This window comes from Leucoraja erinacea, chromosome 1, assembly GCF_028641065.1.
Source record: "Leucoraja erinacea ecotype New England chromosome 1, Leri_hhj_1, whole genome shotgun sequence".
Classification (NCBI taxonomy): Eukaryota; Metazoa; Chordata; class Chondrichthyes; order Rajiformes; family Rajidae; genus Leucoraja; species Leucoraja erinaceus.
Genome location: NC_073377.1, coordinates 159,287,897 through 159,314,323, shown reverse-complemented (window position 1 = coordinate 159,314,323; position 26,427 = coordinate 159,287,897). Strand labels below are relative to the sequence as shown.

Below are 26,427 nucleotides of genomic sequence, written 5' to 3'. Positions count from 1 at the left end.
GAGATCCACAAAATTAAAATTAAAGAATTTGCATGAAGCAATTAATGTTATTTGTGGAAGTAAGATTTTTTTTCAGTTTCACTGAAAACTGAATGATAGAATACATAGAAATTAATTCCTTAATTCCTAAAAAATGCTGACTGTAAACATGTGCAGCATGATATGACCACGTGGTACCCTTTCATGCATTCCCATACCCATACATACCAATAGGGGATTTTTTTGTGGTTAGTTGTGACTGCATGTTATAATTTATACAGTCAAAATGATTGCCAGGGTGTGGCATTCAGATGTTGTGCAGAAGGTGGAAATTGTTTTGGAAGTGTGTCATCGGGACAATTCCCTCGGTGCCTGGTTAAAAGGCAGCTTATGCATGTTATGTGAAATGTAACTTAATTCAAAAATGACTCCTAATCTACTTATTTCTTGATATCTAGTTGTAATGGAGCTTATTACAGGCACAGAGGGCGCTTTAATACTCCCCATTATGTCTTCTGAGCTGTCATTCCACAGATGTTGGTCATGATCTTTCTCCCTAAGGGAATTTCAAGTATTAAATTCACAGAACTCAAATATCAATTTATTTCAGAGTAATGCACTGACTGGACATGAATATATAACCATATGATTTCATACAAGGACAAGTTGTTAATAGTTTAATAAATATGCCATTGATTGACATATAGATAAAGAACTCCACTTTTGATGGTAGTGTGCAGCAGATTGCGTCATTATCTGAATATGGTTTGTTCTGATAAGGGAGCAGTAAGTTGGTATTCAGCTGCAGAAACAGTGTTATTTCTGATCTGCAGAGTTTACTTTTCTGCAGGTGATGAGGATTGATTTTTTCATTTTTCTATTTAATTTACTTGAATGTACACAATAGGATGTATGCTGTATGAGCTTGCGTTGCTTTCTAATGTCTCAGTGCTGAAGACTAATCTGGCTTCTCTCAACAAATTCATGGTGAAACAAATCCGCAAGGTAAGTCTTGCATGGGACAGCAGCAAATGTAGATGGCTTACCACTCCATGACTTCAATTTCTTTAGTTCATAATTGCTCAACACCAAATGCAGCTTGTTAATTAGTGAACTCATTAAATGTTCAATAAACCTTTACATACTTTTCTGTGCTGCCAATCAAGTTATCTGTTCTTGCAAATTTTAGTTATGTTAGAATCCACTTTTACAGTGCTAAGAGTTCAAATATATTTCAGGAAACAAGCCATAGCTTTTTCACAGAAACATCGTAATGTAACAGCATTGAATGTTCTTTCATCCAATAGTTAAAGAAGAGGAAGTATTGCAGATTAATTTGCTTAGGAAAGCTAGTCTTCACTAGTCTTGGTTGTATCAGGTGTATAAAGAGAGAATTAGAAAATAGGAACAGAAAATGCTATACTTCAGTCAGAAAAATACATTTCTTCCATGTGTTTCCATAAGGCTTAGGCATTTTGTTGTGGTTGTGGCAAAAGAGACATGTCTGATAATGCATTTAGTGCTGCATTAAAACTCTACAATTGTCCTACTTTGGGCATACATTTTTTTTTGGCACCTTTTCCTTTGCAAAAAGTATTGAATTAACATAATTATTTTAGGTCGGGTCAGACTGGATGTTAATTGTCATTGCAAGAGTCCCCTTCTATTGTCTATTCATAATACCCGAAAAATTGAGAACCGTACTGGACTGTTAAGAGTCAGCAATGTAGAAGTGTATTTTGAGTCGCACTTATATTGGGAAAGGACAACAGCGCTCCTTCCCTGAAGGGCATTAAAACATGTCCAAATTATTGATTCTAAATTATCTAATTAAATGAATTTATATTGCCCAACTGGCAAGGCAATATTTGAACTTGTATCGTCCCAAGTCTTTGAATGGCCATATCAGTAACTTAGCACAGTGCCTCCATCCCTGCGGAAAGCAAGAGTTGTCAGCTTTTCTTGTCCCCACAGTGTACTGTTTTGGATTGTGTTGCATCCTCTGGTTAAATTAGAACAATAAAACTTGTTTGACTGAAGCAGGGGAGCTTAAGTGATGGACAGTGAAGACTCGTAAATGTATAACCCTACTCTGCTTCTGGCAGTTATTGTTAAGGTAGCTACAAAAGTGCTAGAAATCCAACATTTATATATTTCTCACGATTGATGAACAATTATTTCTCTCATTTATCTTTCTCCTATGGATTGATGGAATATATTTAACAACATATTTTTTTTAATTTTGGATTTGAAAATGTACGAGGAAACATTTCATTCATAAATGCCACAGTAATGTGATTACACATTTTGAAAAGATCATATTCATCTGCCCCTCATGCTTGCACATATTCTTACAACTCCATATTAGAGAACTTGCATTGAGATGCCTTTCCTTTCATGGCCATATGAATGATATCCTAGACTCACCATAGTTTGAAAGCAATTCACTTTTCTTTTTACTGCAGCAGATTAGTTTCTGCAGATTCCTAGTGGAGTATCTTAATGATTTAGTGATATCAAGTGACATTGATAGCTTTAATATCAAGGCTTGTGAGTTATTCAGGAAAGAGACCTCAAAAAGCAGTAGGTACAAAAAAGTTATATCTGCATGGAAAGGAGAACTGAAAATGGGGGAGGTAAACACAAAGGGATGAAAAGACAGTCAGAGAAAGAATGAATAAATAAAAAATAAAACATGAATGAAGGGAATATCTAGAAACCAGTAATACAAGTGGCATGGATTTGGCATGAAAAGAAAATAGCTGGAATGATTTATTTTCAAAACACTCAAATTCAAAATAAGATCATTGACAATTGATTCCACACTTAAACAAACAAACTCATGTTTAGTGTTTGGCCTGAACAGCTTCTGCAAATTTTACATGAGATAAATATTAATGCTCGTGTAGAGGATCTAAGATGAAGATATTTTTTTCTTCAGAATTTTCTTTGAATATCATAGGGATGAAATATACTTATTTCAGAATGCAGAAAAGCTATGAATTTGAGCTACTGTAAATCTAACTTAGTACAAATTTCCACATGCAGTCTCGGAATAAACGCTTATAAAAATCTGAAATTCCTCTGTGGCAGTGCATACTGTTTGGGTAGGCATATTAATATGCAGGGAATGGTGAGATATGGATTTAAATGTCATGCTATATTTAAATGTCCATCATCACTGCTGGCAGTGTATTCCAGGCACCCACCATTCTCTGTGTAAAATACTTGTTCCACACATCCCCTTTAAACATTTCCCTCCTCACCATAAAGCTAAGCCCCTGAGTCATTGTCATTGACATCTGAATCAAAGATATCATGCCAGCAGCTGCAAATTCAGCTCCTTTGAGGCGGGAAACACACCTTCACCCAATTTCCCATTAGAACAGTTGGAAAACATATTAATTTACAAATTTGTGCATTGAGGAAACTTCGCATCCACATGGGAGTATTCTTACAAATATAGACAACCATTTCAGTAGTCTAATATTTTCTCATACCATTTGTTCTTCTCACTTGCTGGCAATATAAGAGACTTATGTATCTTATTCCCAAACTTCCGAGGATTGGGATTTTGTTTAGTTTTTCTGTATTACTTTATGACACTCTGCTTCAAATATGACACAAATAGGTGCTTTCCTTTTGTGTCTTGACAGTATTGGTTTGTATGCAGTTCAAACTCCGTTGCCCAAGAGAATTAAGATGGCGTGTTACACTAGGGATGGCTCACTGTCTTGTCCAACGATAGTAAACGTATTAGAAGCTTGATTAGATGTTTTAGATTAGATGCACCAGCACATAGAGCTGTAATATTTACATATAGTTAATGTAATATCTAATATGATGTGAGTTTGATCAATGAAGCATGAACAACTATTCCTTTGTTTTTGACTTTGAGGGATATGAGAGCATCTGAATATGTTATGCAACACATCTGTTGGAGATTTTTGTTCTCCCGAATAAAAAATGGGGAAAATAAACTAAATAATCACATTGATCGTACTTAACTTGTAACGAAAACCCCCTTTCAAATTGTCGAGTATGTTGCTTTTTTCCTACTCTGTATTAGTTTAATGAAAATAAGTGTATTCGATAGTGCTGATTGTTTCCATATTGTGAAAGATCATTAAAATTGATGATCATGCAAAATGCAAGCACCCTCCCAATTGGGCTCTGATTTAAGAATTGACTTCTCTTCAAATTACAATAATGCTGATAGGAATTTAATAGGGCTGTTCTAATGGTTGTGAAGTTTCTGTACTGGCGTCTTGCTCAGTTCCGACCAGACACCTTCAATGTCCACCAGCTCAAGAGTCTCCCACATAAATCGACTATAGAACAATACAGCACAGGAACAGGTCCTTCAACTTACAATGCTAATACTGAACATGATGTCACACTAACTCCCCTGCCCACACATGATTCATATCCCTCCATCTCCTGCATATCCAATGGCTTTTGGATAGGCATATTAATATGCAGGAAATGGAAAGATATGGATTTAAATGCCATACTATATCTGCCTCCACTACCACCGCTGGCAGCGTGTTCCAGGCACCCATCATTCTGTGTGTAAAATACTTGTTCCACACATCTACTTTAAACTTTTCCATCCTCACCATAAAGCCCTTTATGCCCCTGAGTCATTACCATTTCCAATCTCGGAAAAAGATTCTGACTGTATACCTTTTCTATGCCTCTCTTAATTTTATATATATTTATCAGGTTGACAGTCGAGAGAAAAAAATACAAGTTTGTGCAACCTCGCATTATAGTTGTGTAGGAAATAACTGCAGATGCTGGTTTAAATTGAAGATAGACACAAAATGCTGGAGTAACTCAATGGGACAGGCAGCATCTCTGGAGAGAAGGAATGTGTGACGTCTGACCCGGGAACGTCACCCATTCCTACTCTCCAGAGATGCTGTCTGTCCCGCTGAGTTACTCCAACATTTTGTGCCTCTCATTATAGTTAATACCTTTGTATTAGTTGACAATGTTATGATTCTGATGCTTTCATAAAGACTGGAAATACCCGGGTTTGGTTCCTGGTCTCCGAAGACATGTTGCAATTGACCTTGGTTTGCAACATGATGTTGTGGGATTGAAAGTTGAATAAACCAAAGAAAACAACAAGTGGTTGTAAGGGGTTGCATTGACAAATTGTCATCAGCTGCTGATAACAATCATCAGTTGAGCTCCTTGAGGATCAGTGTTTGTAACCTTGTTATCTTGTCACTTTTTCCTATTACAATAAGGAAGATATATGTTAATTTTAAGGATGGTTATTGTTTTGGCACTACCCACATTACAGCATTTAAGGCACAAGAGCTGTGTCAACATGTAGACTCACCAAGATGGATTGAAATGATAGTGCATATATGTATTGCAGGGCTGCCAACTCTCACGCTTTGAGCGTGAGACTCACGCCCTCAAGCAAACTCTCACGCCCTCACGCTCATCAGAAATTTCTCACGCTCAGTGGTGAGAAATTTTGTGATCAACGAAAATTTCAAAACTCGGATAAACTGCATGGTCCGCGGGTGTTGGAGAGCAGGGGCTGCGGGAGGGATGGGAGCAGAACCAGCGGCGGGAACAGATGCGGGGAGCCGGGACTTGCGAGTGTTTGCGGCGCTGTCGAGTGTTTGCGGCGCTGCGAGTCGCTCACTGCAGCTCTGGCCATGGAGCGCTCCGGACAGTGTGAGTGTCCCGGGCCGCAGAGCCGTCGGAAGCGTTGCTCCGCTGCCGCGAGAGTCTCAAAGGGAGGTGGAGAGAGAGGGGAAGGAGACAGGGAGACGGTGGGGGGAGGAGAGAGGGGGGTGAGAGAGGAGAGAGCGGAGAGACAGATGGGCGTGAATGGAGAGAGAGAAATAGGGAGAGGGGGAGAGAGAGAGAGGGGGGAAGAGAGAGAGGGGTGAGAGGGAAGAGATGGGTTGGAGAGGGAGGAGAGAATGGGAGAGAGAGAGGGTGGTAAAAGAGAGAGGGGGAGCGGGGGGAAAGAATGGGATGGGGGGGCAAAGAGAAAGAGGAGATAGAGACAGAGAAAGAGAGAGGGGAAAGAGAGCCAGGGGGAGAGTGAGGTGGGAGGGAGAAATGGGGGAGAGAGAGGAGAGAGAGAGGGAGAGAGGGACAGTGGGAGAAGGAGAGGGAGAGAGAGGCAGAGAGGGAGAGAGAGAGAGAGAGGGAGAGAGAGGGAGAAAGAGAGAGGGAGGGAGAAAGAGAGAGAGGGAGGGAGTGAGAGATGGAGGGAGAGAGATAGAGAGAGGGAGAGAGAGAGAGAGAGAGAGAGAGAGAGAGAGAGGGAGAGAAAGAGGGGGGGAGAGGGAGAGGAGGACAGAGAGGCAGGGCTGCCAACTCCCATGCATTGAGCGTGAGAATCACGCATTTCACCAAATTCTCACGCTGATCACAAATTTCTCTCGCTCTGTTGTGAGAAATTCTGTGATCAACGAAAATTTCAAAACTCATATCAACTGCATGGGCTGGGTAGCCATTGGAAGCAGAAGCAGCGGCGGGGACAGATGCGGACGGGGAGCGGGGCTGGAGCGTTTTTGCTGGGCTGGCGAGTCGCTCACTGCGGCTCCGGCCATGGAGCAGCCTCAGTGCAAGAGTCCCGGGCCGTCGGAGGCGTTGAAGCGTTGCGTCATTGCCGTGAGAGTCTCTGTGCCAAATTCGCCCAGGTGACCGGCGTGGACCAGGCTGCGGCTCGGTGCATCCTGGAGGACAACCAGTGGCTGCTGGAAGTAAGTACCAAGCACTGGGTAGATACGGTGGACGATAGTGGACTTCAAATGGGGGTGGTTGGTGAAAGCATCCTGCTTGCCTACTAGATTTTCACTTACTGTAACTGCAAGAAAAATGTTTCTGATGTTGGGGGCGCTCAGAACCATGGGTCACAGTTTAAGAATAAAGGGGGGGGGGGGGGGGTTAGTTAGGACTGAGATGAGAACAAACTTTCTTCACGCAGAGAGTTGTGAATCTGTGGAATTCTCTGCCACAGAAGGCAGTGCAGGCCAATTTACTGGATGTTTTCAAGAGTGAGTTACATTTAGTTCTTGAGGCTAACGACATCAAGGGATATGGGGAAAAAACAGGAAAGAGGTACTGATTTTAGATGAATAGCCATGATCATATTGAATGGCAGTGCTGGCTCGAAGGGCCGATGGCCTATTCCTGCACCTATTTTCTATGTTTCTATGCTTGAGTATATGGCAATAAAACTCGATCACTTGATTTTGAAGCATTCATGCATGGTGGAGGTATAATGTAGTCATAGAGTGATACAGTGTGAAAACAGGCCCTTCGGTGTAACTTGCCCACACCCGCCAACATGTCCCAGCTACGCCACCTGCTTTTGGTCCATACCTCCAAACCTGTCCTATCCATGTATCAGTCTAACTTTTTCTTAAATGTTGGGATGGTCCCTGCCTCAACTACCTCCTCTGGCAGCTTGTTCCATACACCCATCACCCTTTGTGTGGATAAAGTTACCCCTTAAAAAGTTACCTCTTAAAAATACTTCATACAAAGAACATTGAAATCATACTTCTACAGTGCACTAAAAACATGATTTTAATACATCAAATTTCAAAAAGTTCCTACCCTGGGAGGGGGGACACCCTTCTTCCACACCCTCTTCCCACTCAGCTGCTCCACTCCCACACCGGGTACCCCCAAAGCCAGTGATCAGTGATCGCACGGCCTCCCCCCTTTCAGAAATGCTCCAATCCAATTTAAAGCATATATATTGCATTCAAGTGTAAGTTAAATGACTCGCTACAGTATGCACCATATTGCACAATCTCAAGCTGAAAAATGCAAATGTTCCATACTAATGGTCGCTAAACTCCCTCGGGCTTGGTCTCTCACAATTTCTCACTCCCAACTCTCACCCAATGTTGGCAGCCCTGGTATTATAGAGCAAATTTAAAACAAAATGTCTTCTCCCTCAAAGTTTGCCAGCAATGATGTTTAAAACTGGTGAGATACAAGTGGCCGTTCATGTTGCACCATAGACAGGTGCCCGATGCTGGGTGCCTTTGTTTCAGCTAGTACTGGTGATCAGCCCTAGTATCACAACAGGCAGGACCCTCAAAGAGGATGGGGGAATGGATCCTGTGGCCTCCCATTTCTCCTCACTACCCCCTTACTAGCACCAGTAACCAGCCCCACACCCTGTCCTTTCCCAGATGCTACTTGGCACTGATTAGCTGCTGCCACAGGCTCTAATCTTCAGCCCCCACTTGCTCTGCTGAAATATTAATAAGTAAAGTAAAGTGTATATTTACAGGTCAAGACTATTCCAATTGAATAGGGATTAATGGTTATCTTTGAAAAGCAGAACATCAGATACTTAAAATCTGGTTTAAGTAGAAAATGCTGCAAATAAACAGTTAAGGCAGCATCCGTGGAGAGAGAAACAGGGTGGTACTCCCTTGCTTTAGCCTTGTATCCTTTGGACGGCACAGTGGTAGAGATGCCACCTTACAATGCCAGAGACCCGGGTTCAATCCTGACTACGGGTGCTGTCTGTACAGAGTTTGTGCGTTCTCCCCGTGATCTGCATGGGTTTTCTCTGAGATCTTTGGTTTCCTCCCACACACCCAAGACGAACAGGTTTGTAGGTTAATTGGCTTTGGTAAAAATTGTACATTGTCCCTAGTGTGTAGGATCATATTAGTGTATGTGGATTGCTGGTCCGTGCGGACTCGGTGGGCCGAAGGGCCTGTTTCCGCTCTGTATCTCTAAACACTAAACTATCATAAAAGATCTCGGTGGAGATATTAAAGATGATCAAGGCTGTTCTTCTTGTATAATATTGTAGTTCTTCTTGAATAATTTTGATCATGAACGGTATAATTGTACTTGCCTTCATGCATCACAGTTCTCCTCAATAACCAACGTTCCTCCACATGCATTAATAATATCTTAATTTTAAGTATGGTTTTCTTATTCTTGTTTTCAGATTCTCCAATGGCCTATTTCTCTCAGTTTCTCTAACCTCTCCCAGCCTTGCAAGCCTCTGAGATATGTGCGAACCTTCAGTTTTAATGTTTTGTATATTCTTTACTTTTTTCTTTATTTAAAATCTTCAACCATTTGTAGTCAACAAACATCTGAACAGTAGATTTTTCACCCAAACCTTTTTACCTCTTTATATCTCTCTTTTTCCTTAAATTGTTTTTCACCCCACAATTTCAAAATTTGAGCATCTGATCTAATAATCTTGTTTGTCCCACACTTAACTTGATTTTGATAATGTTCCTATGAAGATTTTGGAATACATTTACTGCAGTAAAGTGAATATACTATATAAAGCAAATCCCAGTTATTATTATCTCAATAGTTATATCATTTTGTTGCCATTTGTTCGTTGCTGCAGTAGGTTGCATCTGTCACAGTCTAATCTTTTTGCAATCATTTAAAAAAAAAGTAAGATTATTAGACCCTTGTTGATAGATTTTGTAAGGTATTTAGTAAATGACATTAGCTGGGCATTTACTAACCTGTAATTACACCATTGCTTACTACCAATGTTTCAAAAAACATAAAAAATATATCTGTTCCATGCTTGGATGTCTGTGTATTATAATATTAGATTCATCTAAGGATTTGCATGGAGGAAAGAAAGGAAACCTTCAAATATGTTACCCCTGCAGTATCTTGCCTTGTGTTATGGAACTGTAATGAGTCAAGACATTGTCTGACCAGTAGTCAAGAGCTAATGGCCATATTTTTAAGAAATGTATTCTCCAAATACTACATCCTGTCTTCATTTGTCATAAACCTGCTGTGGAAGCTGTGATGTATAGCACTGTCATTACAGATGTATTGTTAGAGGGTTTCCACAAGGTTCTTCATGCACTGCAATTAATTTATTGCAGTAAACAATATGTATTGCTCACACTGCAGCCAAGTGGATTTTTTTTAATGAGGTGGATGTTATTACTGCAATAAATCAGTTCAAACTTGTAATGTATAATTCAATGTGTGTATTCCCACTGTAACTTCACTGAATAAGCCGACAGTGCATCAATGTCAGCCCAGAGCTCAAAAATGCTCCAGACTATTCTCCCACTTGGTAGCTAAATATGTTCTTTAATTTACTTGTAAATAAACACAATTTAAGATACAATGAGAATGCTGCACCACATGCTTAATTTTTAAATTACATTATCCCTCTGCAGTAGTTCCATAAAGCATGTTGTCTCTTCAGATTTATGCACACTTGCATTTTGAAAACAACTAAAAAATCAATTCAAATTGGTTTTAACTATATGGCCCCAAGGAAAAATCGATCTACTTGAAATTCTGTTGCATTTTCTAAGTCAATTGAATTGATATGTACTTATTGTGATACATATCAGATTGGAAAAAATGTGTATTCAGAAAAACCTGTTCAAAATAATATATTAATGCACTTTTCCACTTAGATGCAAACAATATTTTGTACGGCTAGAATGCCATTGTTTGGAGCACATTGTTGTTACATTTTGGGATATTTGCCCATTTGTTTAAGATAGCTGGCGTTGCACTATGTTTAAAGGTGACTGTCTATCAGTGTGAGACCAGTTACTCTATTGTTTTAGTATTTCCAGTAACAAAATATATCCAGGAAAACAATTTATTCACTGTATCAAAGGGTCTTGTAAAGTCTACAGAGGAGGGTCTTGACCCGAAACGTCACCCATTCCTTCTCTCCAGAGATGCTGCCTGTCCCGCTGAGTTACTCTAGCTTTTTGTGTCTGCCAACAGCTTCGGAACTGCTTTGAGGCAGGGCAGCTTACCTGTTTCAGAAGTATGAGGTGGAACATTTGTTGAAATGGAACAAATTTGAATATGTGTTTTTTTGTAAAAATTCTGAGCTGGAACATTTATTGTTTTTATTGTTCAAATTATGAGCTGCAGCCAAATGCATTTCAAAGTATTTGTGAATTTTCCTGCTGTTTAACACACTACAGTGGCTGACCGATGAGTACCCTGTTGGGAGCCAGCTCTGCTTTCTTTTGTTAACCTGCTGGCTGAAGAATTACAGCAGACTATATAATATGAAAAATAAGGAAAAGTAAAACACATTAGAATAAAAAGACATGTAGTAGTTCAAATTAAATTTCTGCTAATATTACTCTCATCAACATTGTAGATGTACTTTTCTTACACGGGTTTATGATATAAACATTGAAAACAATGTATTCCATTGTAAGCCTCGCGGTGAGCAATAAGAGAGCTATTACTGAGGCAAAGTCGTGTAGAAGTGAAAAGCTATGGTGAAAAAGGACAATGGGGACTTAAATGTACCCATAGCTAGATTGTCAAAACCCACGAAAGCCTGTAAAAATGGAAACGGTGATCACACGTACAATTTACATCTGACAGTGACCTGGAGAAATGATGAGAGAAAATGCAACAGCTCACAGTGGATGCGTTCTTTGAGATCAAGATAAAGTGTGTTTATTTCTCATATACGTCGGATATGAACCGGAATAATGAAATTCATACTTGCTATAATTATCTAGGCACAACAATAACCACAACAAACTGTTGGTTATTCTAAGTAAACCAGATTATGATAGTACAACAACCAAAGTATGTACATCATTCATCGTAATACATAGTAGGCAGTGGTTTAGTCCCTGAGCTACGGTTGTGCAGGGAGGTTAAATAACCTGATGGTTGATGGGAAGAAGCTGTTCTTGTACCTGGAGGTAACGGTTTTCAGGCTCCTGCGAGGGTAACCAGGAGAAGGTTGAACTGCTCAAGGATAATGAAGGGAATTTGTGCGTGGAGTCTGGGAATGTAGGTGATGTACTAAACAAGAATTTTGCAATGGTTTTCACCACGGAGAAGGACAAGGAGAACAGTGGATAGAAACAAAAAGCTAGAGTAACTCAGCGGGACAGGCAGCACCTCTGGAGAGAAGGAATGGGTGATGTTTCGGGTCGAGACCCTTCGTCAGACTGGTTAGGGATAAGGGAAACGAGATATAGACCAAGGGGTCCCAACCTGGGGTAAATTTCGCCTACCCAGGGGGTAAATTTGTCGATTCTGGATTTGTACATATTTTCTCTCATTGACTGACTGTGTTTGGTTCTGGTATATCATCATTAGTTGTTCATAAATAAGTGATATAACAGTGTTATGTGCTATTAAGGTTGCCGGGTGTAAACGGGACAAAAAAGGTTGTGAACCCCTGATGTAGACGATGATGTGGGGAGATAAAGAACAATGAATAAAAGATATGCTAAAAAGTAACGACGATAAAGGAAACGGGCCATTGTTAGCGGTTTGTTGGGTGAAAACGAGAACCTAGTACTTGGGTGGGGGAGGGATAGAGAGAGAAGGGATGCTGGGGCTACCTGAAGTCAGAGAAATCAAATTCATACCACTGGGCTGTAAGTTGCCCAAGCGAAATATGAAATGCTGTTCCTCCAATTTGTGTTTAGCCTTAATCTGACAATGGAGGAGACCTAGGTCAGAAAGGTCTGTAGGAATGGGATGGAGAATTAAAATATCTTGCGGATGTATGAGTCCACATCTTGAACAACGGAAACAGTAGATGAGATTGGGGGAGGTGCTTGTGAACCTCTGTCTAACCTGAAATAGCTGTCAAGGTACGTGGACAGAGTCAAGGAAGGAGATATAACGACAGGTGTTGCATCGACTGTGGTTTTGGAGGATTATGTGTTGTATCAGTGTGGCGAATTCTAATAAGTAAGGTCTGTTTGAGATTATGGAGGAGGTGTTGGGGCTCTTGAAGAGCATTAAGGTGTCTAAATCCCCAAAACCTGACGGGATTTATCCCACTTTATTGAGAGAGGCAAGAGAAGAGTGTGGGAGCATTGACAAAGTTCTTTGTCTCTCTAGCCACAGGTAAGGTCCCGGAGGACTGGAGAGTAGCGAATGTTTTTTTTATTTAAGAAGGGAGAATCCAGGAAATTATCGACCGGTAAGTCTCACCTCAGTGGTAGGGAAGCTATTGGATAGAATTCTTCGGAAAGGATTTACTCCCAATTTGGAAGAGAATTGGTTAATCAGGGAGTCACAAAGTCAAATGGCTTTGTACATGGCAGATCATGTCTTACTAACTTGATAAGTGTTTTTTTAGGAGGTGATGAAGGCAATCAATGGGGGTTGAGCAGGATGTTGTCTACATGGATTTTAGTAAAGCATTTGATGAAGTCCCCCAAGGTAGGCTCATCCAGAAGATTAAGATGAGCAGGATTGTATGAATTCAGAACGGGCTTATTGACAGAAGACAGAGGGTTGTGTTAAAAAGACAATGTTCAAGCTGTCTGTGACCAGTGGAGTTCTGCAGGGATCTGTGCTGGATCCTCTGCTGTTTGTAATGTATACAAATTACTTTAATGGAGATGGTTTGGTTTGCAGATGACACCAAGATCACTGGGTTCACAGACTGAGAAAGGCTGTCAATGTATACCGCAGATATAGATCAGCTGCAGAAATGGGTGGAGAAATGACAGGTGGAGCTTAATCCGAGCAAGTGTAAGGTATTGCACTCTGGGAGGTCAAATGTAAGGGGAAAATATACAGTGAATTGCTTGACCCTTAACAACATTGATGTACAGAGGGATCTTGGGGTTCAACACTCTGAAAGTGGCAACCTAGGTAGATAGAGTGGTAAAGAAGGCATATGGTATCATATTGCTTTCATAGGTCAAGGCATTGAGTATAAGATTCAGGAAGTCATGATGCAGCTTTATAGAACTTTGGTTAGGCTGCATTTGGAACATTGTGTGCAGTTTTGGTCGTGCCATGATAGGAAGGATGTGGAAGTTTGAAAAGGGTGCAGAGGAGGTTTATCAGAATGATGATAGACACAAAATACTGGAGTAACTCAGCGGGACAGGCAGCATCTCAGGAGAGAAGGATTGGGTGACGTTTCAGGTCGAGACCCTTCTTCAGATTGATGTCTGGATGAGGGAGTATTAGCTGCAGGGAGAGGTTGGACAGACTTTGATTGGTTTCCCTGGAACGCTGAAGGTTGCAGGGAGACATAATGAAAGTATATTATTGAGACCCATAGATAGGGTAGACAGTCAGAACCTCTTTCCCAGGATGGAAAATTAAATACAAGAGAGCATAGCTTTAAGTTGAGAGGGGAAAAGTTCAAAGGAGATATGTGGGAACTTTTTGCACAGCAGAATGAGTGCCTGAATTGAGCTGTTGGGGTGGTGGTTGAAGCAGATGGGATAGTGGCATTTGAGAAACCTTTGGGTAGGCAAATGTATATGCAGGGAATGGAGGAATATGAATAATGTACAGATAGATGGTCTTGGCACGATGTTCAGCACAGACATTGTCGGCCAAAGGGGCTGTACCATACTATGTACATATGACAAATAAACACTCTTGCCTATCACAACTCTGATTAGTGTAGTGCTTGTGTTTTCCAAAATGAAAGTGTTACTAATTTCAACTATGTTTAAATCTCTCACTTTCCCCTCCCCCCCACCATCCTCCCATTAAATGTGAAGTTAAAATAATGTGCCAAAGTATGAGCCAACCATTGAGCAATTGATTATTTTGAAAAGATGTATGTTGAGGGAATGCTGTTACCAGATTGAGTTTGTAATCTGCATGTTTTGTCTCAGGAACATAGACCTGATTTACTTTAGTCATCTTTAACAATATATAAAATAACCTACATCGGATGCATTATTTATAAGAAAATGCATTCTTGTTGATGGGTTTTGAGTCAATATTATTGCAAAACATTATTTTGGGAAGTAAATCATCAATTTCTATTCACCTAATTAAGATGCAGCAGTCCTTCAGATGGGAGACTTAGATGTCACTGGAGTATCCCTTTATATGATTAATTTAAAATCCACTGAATCTGTAAATATCTTCCATAACCTTTGCGTAACCAATTTTGAAATAACCCAGACACGGAACATGGTCAAACAATGAAGCGTGATGTAAAGATCATAGGGCACATCAATCCAGAAATGTTCGATGGAATACAAAATAATTCAGTTAGTCATGGTATTTCACAAAGTAATGTTGTTAACCCTAAGGGTAGAATCATAACCATATAACAATTACAGCACTGAAACAGGCCATCTCGGCCCTTCTAGTCCGTGCCGAACACTTATTCTCCCCTTGTCCCATCTACCTGCACTCAGACCACAACCCTCCCTTCCTTTCCCGTCCATGTACCGATACAATTTATTTTTAAATGATAAAAACGAACCTGCCTTCACCACTTCCACTGGAAGCTCATTCCGAACAATTATCAAGAATAAATAAAACGATAAGTTTAGAAAATAAACTAAGTAGTCCAGGCTGAATAAATCGGACACCATACCTGGCATTTGCTACACTAAGAGAGTGGATGCATTCTATAATTTACTATTGTGATAATATTAATCAATGGGAATTTTACTTTTAAACAAGTATATCGCTTTATATTGGTTTATGCAGGTATTTAAGATGTCATTTATAGTTGAAGTTGAGATGATTGCCAAGTTGTTAGAAGTCATTGTTATTGAAACACATATTTGTAATTAGGCAGATGCTTTGTCAAATCTAGATGCTCCATAAATTGCAGCTGGACTGGAAAGCATTGTGAAAGTGGGGAGACAGGAAAGTGAACAATCAGGTTGCAAGAAGAAAAAAAGAGAAACTCGAGAAACTAAATAGGGAATATCAGATGAAGAAATACTGATTACGTTCAGATGGGAAGTCAGTGAAGGTTGTCATCCATTATTGTATAACCCATATTCACATTTAGGAAAATACATAGAAACATAGAAACATAGAAATTAGGTGCAGGAGTAGGCCATTCGGCCCTCCGAGCCTGCACCGCCATTCAATATGATCATGGCTGATCATCCAACTCAGTATCCCGTACCTGCCTTCTCTCCATACCCCCTGATCCCTTTAGCCATAAGGGCCACATCTAACTCCCTCTTAAATATAGCCAATGAACTGGCCTCAACTACCTTCTGTGGCAGAGAATTCCAGAGATTCACCATTCTCTGTGTGAAAAATATTTTCTCATCTCGGTCCTAAAAGATTTCCACCTATCCTTAAACTGTGACCCCCTTGTTCTGGACTTCCCCAACATCGGGAACAATCTTCCTGCATCTAGCCTGTCCAACCCCTTAAGAATTTTGTAAGTTTCTATAAGATCCCCCCTCAATCTTCTAAATTCTAGCGAGTACAAACCGAGTCTATCCAATCTTTCTTCATATGAAAGTCCTGCCATCCCAGGAATCAGTCTGGTGAACCTTCTCTGTACTCCCTCTATGGCAAGAATGTCCTTCCTCCGATTAGGAGACCAAAACTGTACACAATAGTCCAGGTGTGGTCTCACCAGGACCCTGTACATCTGCAGTAGAACCTCCCTGCTCCTATACTCAAATCCTTTTGCTATGAATGCTAACATACCTTTCGCATTCTTCACTGCCTGCCGCACCTGCATGCCTACTTTTAATGAATGGTGTACCATGACAACCAGGTCTCTTTGCATCTCCCCCTTTCCTAATCGGCCACCATTCAGATATAAGTCTACTTTCCTGTTTTTGCCACCAAAGTGGATAACCTCACATTTATCCACATTATACTGCATCTGCCATGCATTTGCCCACTCACCCACCACATGTTACTTCTCATGAAATTTATCAATGCTTAAGGCAGTGTTAATTTGGATGATCCCATTCAGCATCGCAATAGTGGATGCTGCAACAAATATCAAAAATCTAGGAAGGAAAAAAAACTCTTCCCCGAGTTTTGAAAATGCTTGTTTCCAGTGACTTGAGAATGTGCAAGTGTGCAGAATACAGCTTTGGGGCAAAGTCAAGCTCAGGTCTAATTCTTGGTTAAATATTCTTCTGAAATCAAGGATATTAGATCAGGTAACAGAGGATTTGGAATACTGTCCCTCAGTTTCGATCTTTGAACAGGGAATAGAACTTGCAAGGCAATAGAAGTTGCAATAGAACTGGATTTTTTAAATTCAGAGAATATGAACTGTAATAAATTAACAATTTTAGTTTAGTTTAGTTCAGAGATCCAGCTTGGAAACGGGCCCTTCAGCCCACTGAGTCTGCACTGACCAGCGATCCTTGCACATTAATGCCCCTGTCCCACTTAGGAAACCTGAACGGAAACCCCTGGAGACTTTGCGCCCCACCCAAGGTTTCTGTGCGGTTTCCGGAGGTTTTTGTCAGTCTCCGTACCTGCTTCCACTACCTGCAACCTCCGGCAACCACCTGCAACCCCCGGGAACCGCATGGGACACTTTAAGAACAGAAGAAATGGATACCATTGTAGGCCATATCGTCCCATCATACCTCTCTACTTTTTAATGTGACCAGTGCTGAACCTTGTCTGTCTTCTTGCCTAATCCCTTGATTGCTTTAGTGACCAAATATTCATGTCTTTGCATATATTTGTTGAATGACTGAGCATCCGAAACCTTCTGAGGTTATGAATTCGCATTTTCCTAAGTAAAGACATTTCTCCTAACATTGGTTCTAAATGGCTAGCTTCTCATACTGACTCTGGTTCTGGATGTTTTAGAGAGTCTCTAGACATCAATACTGTGTGATCCTGTCAGAACTTTGTATCTCACAAACTGATTAATTCTCATTTTTATTGAGTGTAGACCAAACTTCCTTAACCCTTCGGTCCCATAGGTACAGACAACCAAATGGCCATAGTAGACCATATCACATCTGGTGAATACATTTTTTTGTACGGAAATGAAACATAGAACTGTGCAGGAATAGGCCCTTCAGCTGTAAATGTGTGTGCCTAACATGATGCCAAGATAAACTAATCTTACCTGCCTGCCAATGATCCATATCCCTCAATTCTCTGCCTATCCACATGTCTATCTAAAAGCCTCTTGAATGTTGCTATTGTATCTGCTTTTATTTGCAAAATGATTTTCAGATATGGCCCATGTAATGCATTAAGCACAAAAGATATGGCCCAACATTCCTCAAGCCTGAGGCAATAACTTACTCGATCATTCCTTTTAGAATCTTTTAGATTCTAGAAGGAATGATAGATTCCTTTTAGGTTCAGTGAGTTCATCTTTAATTCAACTAATTTCCCGCGATTACTTACTTGATCTCTAATCCTCGGTTAATAGTTTCACCTCAGGAACCAATCTAATCAACGTTTGCTACAAGTCATGCATAGCCTTCCTTGAGTATGGAAACCAAAAATACATGCAGTATTCTAGGTGTGGATGTGGTCTCACCAAGGCCACTGCAATTGCTGCAAGACCACCTTATCGTGTACTCCTTGCCTTGCAAAAAAGGCAAATGAATTATTTCATTCTTGCCAGTTGCTTGTTTTAGTTTACATTAATTTCATAACGCATTGGGTTGTGTTTCCTCATCATAAGTTCTTTAGCAATTACAATATACTCTGTTTTTCTATTCTTTTGCCAAAGTGAATAGTTTACATTCTCCCCACATTTTATTCCATTTATCATCTTCTTGCCTTTTTACATAACATGCCTACATTGCTTTTACCATGTCTGCTAATATGAAGTGAAGTGAAAAGAGGCATTCTCTACTGATAATCACTTTTGTATCATTATTGGATTTTTACATATTTTTTAGCTGAGGTAATAGTAGAGAACTACGTATTATTTTTTTGTTTCAGTATCTTTCCCATATCGTCATTCACTGAATGATTTTTTTTAGGGACTGGGTAGTAATATATTATTTTGATGTTAGGATGAAAGTGCATTTAAGACCAGAAGGCATCGATGCTGTAAACACAGTCTGAGGTCACTTACAGTTTAATTGGTGCCTGTAAACAAAGTACGTAGATTTTAATGGGCTAAGTTATTCTCGCTGTGGTTGGCATTCAGCCACTCTTAGGTAACAACTCCTGGAATTACATGCGGCCAAATTGAGTGACAGATGTCCAGCAAATCTGTCATTCCTCTGTGCATCTGTTGGAACCTTTAAACCTGTTACCTTGTTTTTGAATTGAGGTAGATCCACAAAACGAGGAAAGAAAAGAAAGGGGAGTAAGAAGAGTACAGTTCGGGTTCAGGGCCTGCCTTAAGCCAATTGGACCAATTGCTCACAATTGGCCCCCACACCTAAGGGATGATACCTATGAGGTGGGCAATGGGGATGGATTTCCCGTCACCTGCCGGGTGGCTTGGGCCCTCCGTCGGGCGGCTGCGCGTGATATTCGCGTGCGGTCGGGAGACGCACGATCAGTGCAAGGGACATGGTTAGACGTTGCCAGCGCGGTGCCATGGTCCATACTGCCGGCCAGCTGCGGGTAATTAACCCAGGTGTCCGGGAGAGCAGTGGTTAGCAATGGGATGGATTTGCCGGTATCTACAAGGCGGCGGGAGCCTTCTGCCGGGCGACTCGGTGGCGCAGCGGTAGAAGCGAATGCAGTGGTGGAGACCCGGGTTTGATCCCGACTGCGGGTGCTGTTTGTACGAACACCACTCAACTTTCAATATATGTCTGGATTTGGATTTTCCAGCTTCTGGAGAGAAGCGGCCAAATGTAAAAAAAATTATATTTGTTTAAGTGAGCTTTCGTGGGGAAAGTTGGAGTCAGTTTGGGAGGGAAACCAAGCCGTTAAATCGTAAAACCCGTAGTTTTATAGCAAGTCTTCCAGTCGAAAAGGTCTGCAGTAATCAAAGCCCGAAAGGGTAGGATGGGGCTGAAGCCCAAAATTTAATGCCTGGACTGTTTTTTTTCGCCAATGGTTATTGGTTTTCCAGGATCTAGTCAATAAAAATATTAATTAATTAATTAATTGAGTGATTTTCATTTCACAGTCACTAAAACAAGTGGTATTGTAACTATGTACTTTTCAGAGGTGATCTACACATTTTGCTTGTTACTTGTAGGCTTACATATATGCAATTTTATATTAAAATGTAGCTTATACCTGTTTGGTCCATTGACTCGCAGGCACTTTTTAAGCGCACATTTTGATTACTTTCCATTCTACCATAGAGATATAAAGTCTATAATGGACTTTATTTATATTTCTATGATTCGACAGACCTTGGCTGGGAACCTGGGGCTCACCAAAATTGTTCCCAATTGGGCCCCGCACCTCCTAAGGCCAGCACTGATCAGGTTACATTAAAGCAAATTAGATCTAAACATACCCAAGAAAGTTGACCTCAAAAATACTCACAATTATGTAGTCAGAGTGTTCAGAAACAAGCCCCTCAGCTCATTTGCCCAACCACCACCTGCCCAAACCTGATATATGCCTCCTTATTTTTTCTGACCAGAACCTCAATATCTCACATCCATCAACCAGGGTTCCCCAAACTTACCAACCTTGTCCAAATTGCCAGGAATATGCATCCCTCAACTCTTGCTGTCACACATCTAAAAGCTTCCCACATATTAGTTGTCACTTTCCCTCCAAACAGTTACATCCAATCAATCTCTGCAAGTTCCCACCTAATGCTTCCAAAAAAAGCCTTGTCCCTATTTAAGATAATTTATGCATAATTCCTATCTTTCTTCATAAGTATTTAAAAACAGATAAAATTATGGTCACTGGGCCCAAAATGCTCTCCCACTGACACTGCCAATATTTGCCCCACCTTGTTCAGTCTTGTACTCTTTCTGGTGGTGCCCTCTCTTTATTATGGAATCTCTCTTGGACAAATTTAACAAATTCCACCTGTTCAGGCCCTTTGTCCAATGGGTGTCTTAGTTAATATTAGTTGAAACTAAACACTTATCCACTATTTGAAGATCCATAATCATCAGTGATTTGAGTTCCACCAGCAGTTTTTTTTTATTTAGGAGAGTTAAAATCTCCTATGAATATTATTCATTATTATTAGTTTGTTTTGTGGGTCTTATTATTCTTCCAGCCATCTGCGGCCACTCTACACATTTGTTCCTCTAATTACTGCTGTCTCTCGAAGCACTGTTTAGTCCACCCTCATCAAAAGGACAACACCCACCATCTCCTTTCTTACCTGTACCTTTATCACACTTGTTGCATCTGAACCCTAGAAAATTGAGCTGCCTGTTCCCTCAGCCATGTTTCTGCATTCGCCATAATATCCCAATTCCTTGAGCCAATCCATGCATTTTCAACGGCCCAACCTTTTAAGCCTCCTGCATTGAAATAAATACAGGTTAACCATTAATTAGCCTTTCCTCTCCCTTTGTCATGCCAACGGCTGTCCTGTCTGCTAAACTTGCTACCTTTGATGACAGAATTCACCCTATATACCATTTCATTTATAGCATCCAATGGCCTCAATAATGACTCCAGAGTTATTGTCCCAATTACCTGGCACAGCACAGTACAAGTTTTGATTTACTTTGCATGTGATGGAAAGCTTCCCGATAATACAGATTCTCACCTAAGTCATGTGCAGCCCATGAGCATTTGGGGGACCAGTGGGAAGGACTTGCCAGCTGCTTCATTGCTGCAGGCATCTTCTGTCATGTGGGAACTCGGATTGTGGCAGTATCATTGCATTTTGCAGAAAAACGGAATGGGTGAGTTTAACTACACATTGCCCTTGGTTGGCCTAATTTTTATTTAAATATATTGCAGGGCAGTCGTTTTTCTGACGTGACTTGGTTGGGTTATGAATAGTTCTCATGTTGTAACCTGTGTAGCCCTGAACTTCCCTTTTTTTTCATCATCCCTTAACTAATGCTTCTATATAAAAGAATACTTAATAGCATAAGCATCCTTTTATCCAGCACTACCTAAAACAGAACATTTGAGTTTGAATAACATTAAAATTGCTGAGCCTTTGAAAAAATGAAGGATTCTCTTCATATTCTCCTTGTACAAAAAGCAAAATTTTAATGGTTTACTTGTATTTCAAAGGGTTCAAAGGTCAGTTTATTGTCACGTGTACAATTAAGGTACAGTGTAACTCAAATTACCATACAGCCATACTAATGCAAAGCAACAAGACACACAACTACATAAATGTTAACATAAACATCCACCACAGCGAATTCCCCACATTCCTCACTGTGATGGAAGGCAATAAAGTCCAATTTTCTTCTTTATTCTCCCGCGGTCGGGGCAGTCGAATCATCCGCAGTCGGGACGATCGAAGCTCCCACAGCCGGTGATTGAAACTCCAACGCCGGGGTGATTGAAGCTCCCGCTTCGGGGCGGTTGAAACCCCTGCGGCCTGGAGCTCCCGAAGTCGGTCTCTAACCAGGGACCGCAAGCTCCACAATGTTAAGTCCATAGGCTCCCACGGTTGGAGCTCCGAGGTCGATCCCCGACAAGGATCGCCAGCTCCACGATGTTAAGTCCACAGGCTCCCACGGTTGGAGCTCCCGAAGTCGGTCTCCAGCAGAGGCTGCCAGCTCCTCAATGTTAGGCCACAGTGCGGACGGCGATATGATTCGGAAAAACATTGCATCTCCATCGAGGCAAGGGATTTCCCCCCCCCACATATAACCGCTAAAGAACACAAAAACATCCATTTAACACATACTAACAAAGAAGGAAGGGCTGTTGGCGAGGCGACCATGGCGGGCACCACCCGGTGGTATTTGAGTAATCGGTCATGAGTGCAGTACTTAAACTTGAACGTCATAAAATATGATGACTATTTTAATTGATTGGCAGTATAAATTCAGATTCTATTTGAAGAAGCCAGGACAGGAAGGATTAATGTTTAGTTGCCCAATCTTCATAAGATCACAAATGTAAACCATTCCAGAATAGTGGAATACTTCAGGTTAATGGGCTTCTTGCATTTTCTGAAGTTTATTCTATCTGATAGGTTGATTTCATTAATTGAAAGATGTACGAATCACCAGAAACCGGTTTTGAAATTGCTCTTGTTGCAAAATTGGAAGTGTCATAATTTAAATGATTACCTTCGCGATATCGCATTTGGTTTGTGCTTCTGGAATAACGTTATTTGGAGCAAGATGTTGCAAACAATAGGTTTGCTCTTTTACATTGAAGCCAGCTTCATGCCAAAAGAAACAAAATACTTGGACAGCTATTGGAAGTTGAAATAGTTAAGGTGAATAATTTATGTGCAGCATATAATGTTTATTTTACCATGGCAAGCCGTAATGAAATGATTTTCAAAGGATCTTTAAGATTGTTTGTTAGCGATGTTTCACACTGTGATGATAAAATGTTTCACTTGACATGTTACTTTCTATCCTTTGTGCATACTATAAACAAATAAATATTGTATGTTAATAATTTTACTGGGGGAATTCTCATTATGATATTTGCTGTTAACATGTTATGTATTGTAGAGGTAAATAATCTTGTTACATGTAGTGTGTTCGTGTGATGCTTAAAAGGAAAATCATTCGACATGAGTATTTCAATGCTGTTAAAAGGGTAACCTTTTGTTCATGACATACATTCATGGCCCCAGGAACAAGATATTTCTGGGGAGGATAGTCTCTGAATCACCTTTATTTTCAATCTAATTATTTTGTCCTTTCCCTTTAGCCTATCGGAGCACTTAACCCAAAAAGAGCAGCCTTTTTTTTGGAACGTCATGAAAGCTGGGAAGATGACCAGGTTCCTGCTTTCCACTATGGGACTCATTATTCGACCAGTAGCTTCACTCTCGCTTGGTTGTTAAGAATAGTAAGTACGATGACTGTAAAATTTAAAGCTGCTTTATCCAGTCAGCACATTAATGTGTCTCTCCCTTTGAAAAAGTCCCTTGATTAAGGCACCATAATGCAGCACAAAGGAGACATAAATCTTACACATAAACTGGAGTACTTAGGCTAATTCCAGGTAATTACTTGCACTTGATTTTTTTTTCCAAATCAGAATATATTTTAAGATCATTTAAAATCAATTTCATAGCTAGATTTTAGCATAGATTGGGAATAATTAGGTGATAATTTGAAAACACTGCAATAAAGTACAACCATAAAATAATTTATCGTTAATAAAGTTCTTTATGATTTGAAGCCTCGTAGAGAAAGATGTGAAAAACAGTATTCGTAATGGTATTCAGTGCATTGCACCAGAGGATGTTTACACACTATGCTGTAGTTGAGAAGTGACAATTGCAAGCGGAAATTGTTGCAATTCACGAATGCTTTCATGAATTGACCCACCCCCTCCCCCCCCATACACATACAATTGTATTCTTGAACTAATAACACAATGATTTACTATATTATGACTTTATGTACAGGCTGATCAAAGGCTGGGTGGCAGCTATGAATGGAAAATATTAATTTATTGTCATTGTTTATATAACCACTATTAGAATGCCAGATCTTCTGCATTTTCTATATTTATTTCAAATTTCCAACATTTGCAGTTTTGTTTGTCTCTTGCATTAATTATGTGAATTATTTTATAGTAACTGCTCGATTTTTAAATTTTAACTTTTATCCTTTGGGTATTGATATTCCTTAATCAATTCAAAAGTCAAATGTTATAACAATTAGAGTTTTTGAACATTTTACATATCTACATTTTTGTCTTCTATAAAGGCCCTGGTCACCCTTTTGTGCCTTGCCAAGTGGCCATAAATTTATTAACTTCAACTCCAAGTGTCAGCAATATGTAGACTAATTTGAGATAATTATTTTGGCATGCATTACAGCTGAGCCTGATCCTGACCTCATCCAGAATCCATAAGAACATAGTGATCGGGGGGTGGAAAAGCCAGTTAATTTCCCCTCCCCCCAACCTCAGAAATATGTGTAAAAGGCCCATTGTCGGTAGCTTGCAAGGAAGAGGAGTGGGAGAAAGAGATATATAAGGGGGGAAAAGACAAATATATAGGGAATGTGGAAAGATGGGTGGGAAATTATGAAAGAGGATGATAAATGGTGGGGGAATTAGTTGGGGAGGGAATAGATTAAGGAAATTATGAAAAGTAGAGGAGAGAATAGGAAAAATTAGAAGAATAAAATATGAAATTAAGAATCAAAGATTGAATAAGCACTGATTAAATGCAAATTTAAATATAAGAGCGAATGAGAGACAGGAAGGGAAATTGCTGAGATAAATTAATAATTTCCTTAGTTTCTTTAACAAATAAAATAAACCTGGAAGTTGTTTGTTTGTATTAACCAGAGGGTGATAATTATTGTAAATTAAACAATACACTCTCACTTTTACCTTCTTTGAACTTCCATTGCCTCACACTGTAATTCACACTTTTACATAGCCTGAAATTACATTAGACTGATTTCACTGTGCTCCTAATCAACCAGACTAATTGTTTGAGTCTGATAATGAATTTGAATCAGTCCCATCCCATTGTTGATGAGCTTTGTATCTTTCCCTCTCATTGGGTAGGTTTTGCAGGTTCTCAATCAGACTGCTAAAAGGAGCGGTGGGTGTACAATGTATTCTTTATTGTGGAGGGAAAAAATCAAGCTTGGCTATTGCTGCTTTGTACAAATATAATCCCTTGTCAACCAGTCATTGTACCATTAAAAACAGCTGTTCATCTATCATGATCATTCAGCATAAAACAAATCAAGAATATCTCGAGTGGCAAAGCTAAGGTGTTATTTTTAATGTTTCTTAAGTCTTTGTTTAACTGATTTATTATGTGAGCTTTTGAATTGTGAAAATCTAACAAATCAATCCAATTAGGAATTGCCCAGGTAAATTAATGAACAAATGTATCCTCATGTTGAAGTAATCAAGGAGGCAAACTTTGTCTTGACTTTTTAATGTTACCAGTGCTAGATGACTGTCAAACATTGACTTTTCAATACCAAACTATTAATACTTATTAGATATTTATTTAAATATGGAATGGTTATTTTGCCTCAGAAATATTAACTTAATCATTTATTTTACAGGAGCCATTTACTACCTTCTTTCTAAACCTGCAAGGAGGAAAATTTGATCATGCTGACAGAACATTTTCTGCAGTGTCCAGAGCTTGGCGCAATTGCCAGCGTGATACCTCTGATGTAAAGGTAGGTAATAAAGCCCCTGTCCCACTTTCACGACCTAATTGGCGACCTCTGCCGAGTTGGCCCTTGACTCATACTCGCAGCAAGGTCGCCACGAGGTCGCAGGAGGTCTCCGTAACTCTTCCTCATGCTCGTGAGTGGTCTCCGCGTACTTGTGGCCTCAAGTAGGTTGCGGCGTTTTTTCCAGCCTGAAAAAAAAATGTCCATGAGTAAAAAAAGGTCGGCATGGGAAAAATGGATACTTTTTACTCGTACGTAGGTTGTAGTAGGTCATGATGGTAGTCGTAGGTAGTTGTAGGTCGGTAACTGGCCCAAGAAAAAAATGCAAACATGACATAATTTTATCATGTGTGAACATTTTCCACTTGTAGCTAGTCGTAGTTGACCTTAGGTGTGGAAGACTGAGGTCGAGCAGGGTCATAGGGGTTCGTAGACATAGTCGTAGGAGGTCTCGAAACATAGTCGTAGGTCTTTTACTTCGGTGAGTCGACACGACCGTGACATTTTTTTCAACTCGTCTAGGGTCTTCTAAACTCGT

General features: G+C 40.1%; 1 protein-coding gene across 2 annotated transcripts in view; it reads left to right on the top strand.

Moving 5' to 3' along the window:
• The window catches only part of lrba (LPS responsive beige-like anchor protein), a 661,684-nt gene that overhangs the window by 462,310 nt on the left and 172,947 nt on the right, over positions 1 to 26,427 (top strand). For both annotated transcript variants that reach the window (XM_055646656.1, XM_055646666.1), the window contains 2 exons: positions 23,434 to 23,574; positions 25,773 to 25,892. In XM_055646656.1, the coding sequence (XP_055502631.1) occupies positions 23,434 to 23,574; positions 25,773 to 25,892 (261 nt within the window). The remainder of the gene's footprint in view (positions 1 to 23,433; positions 23,575 to 25,772; positions 25,893 to 26,427) is intronic.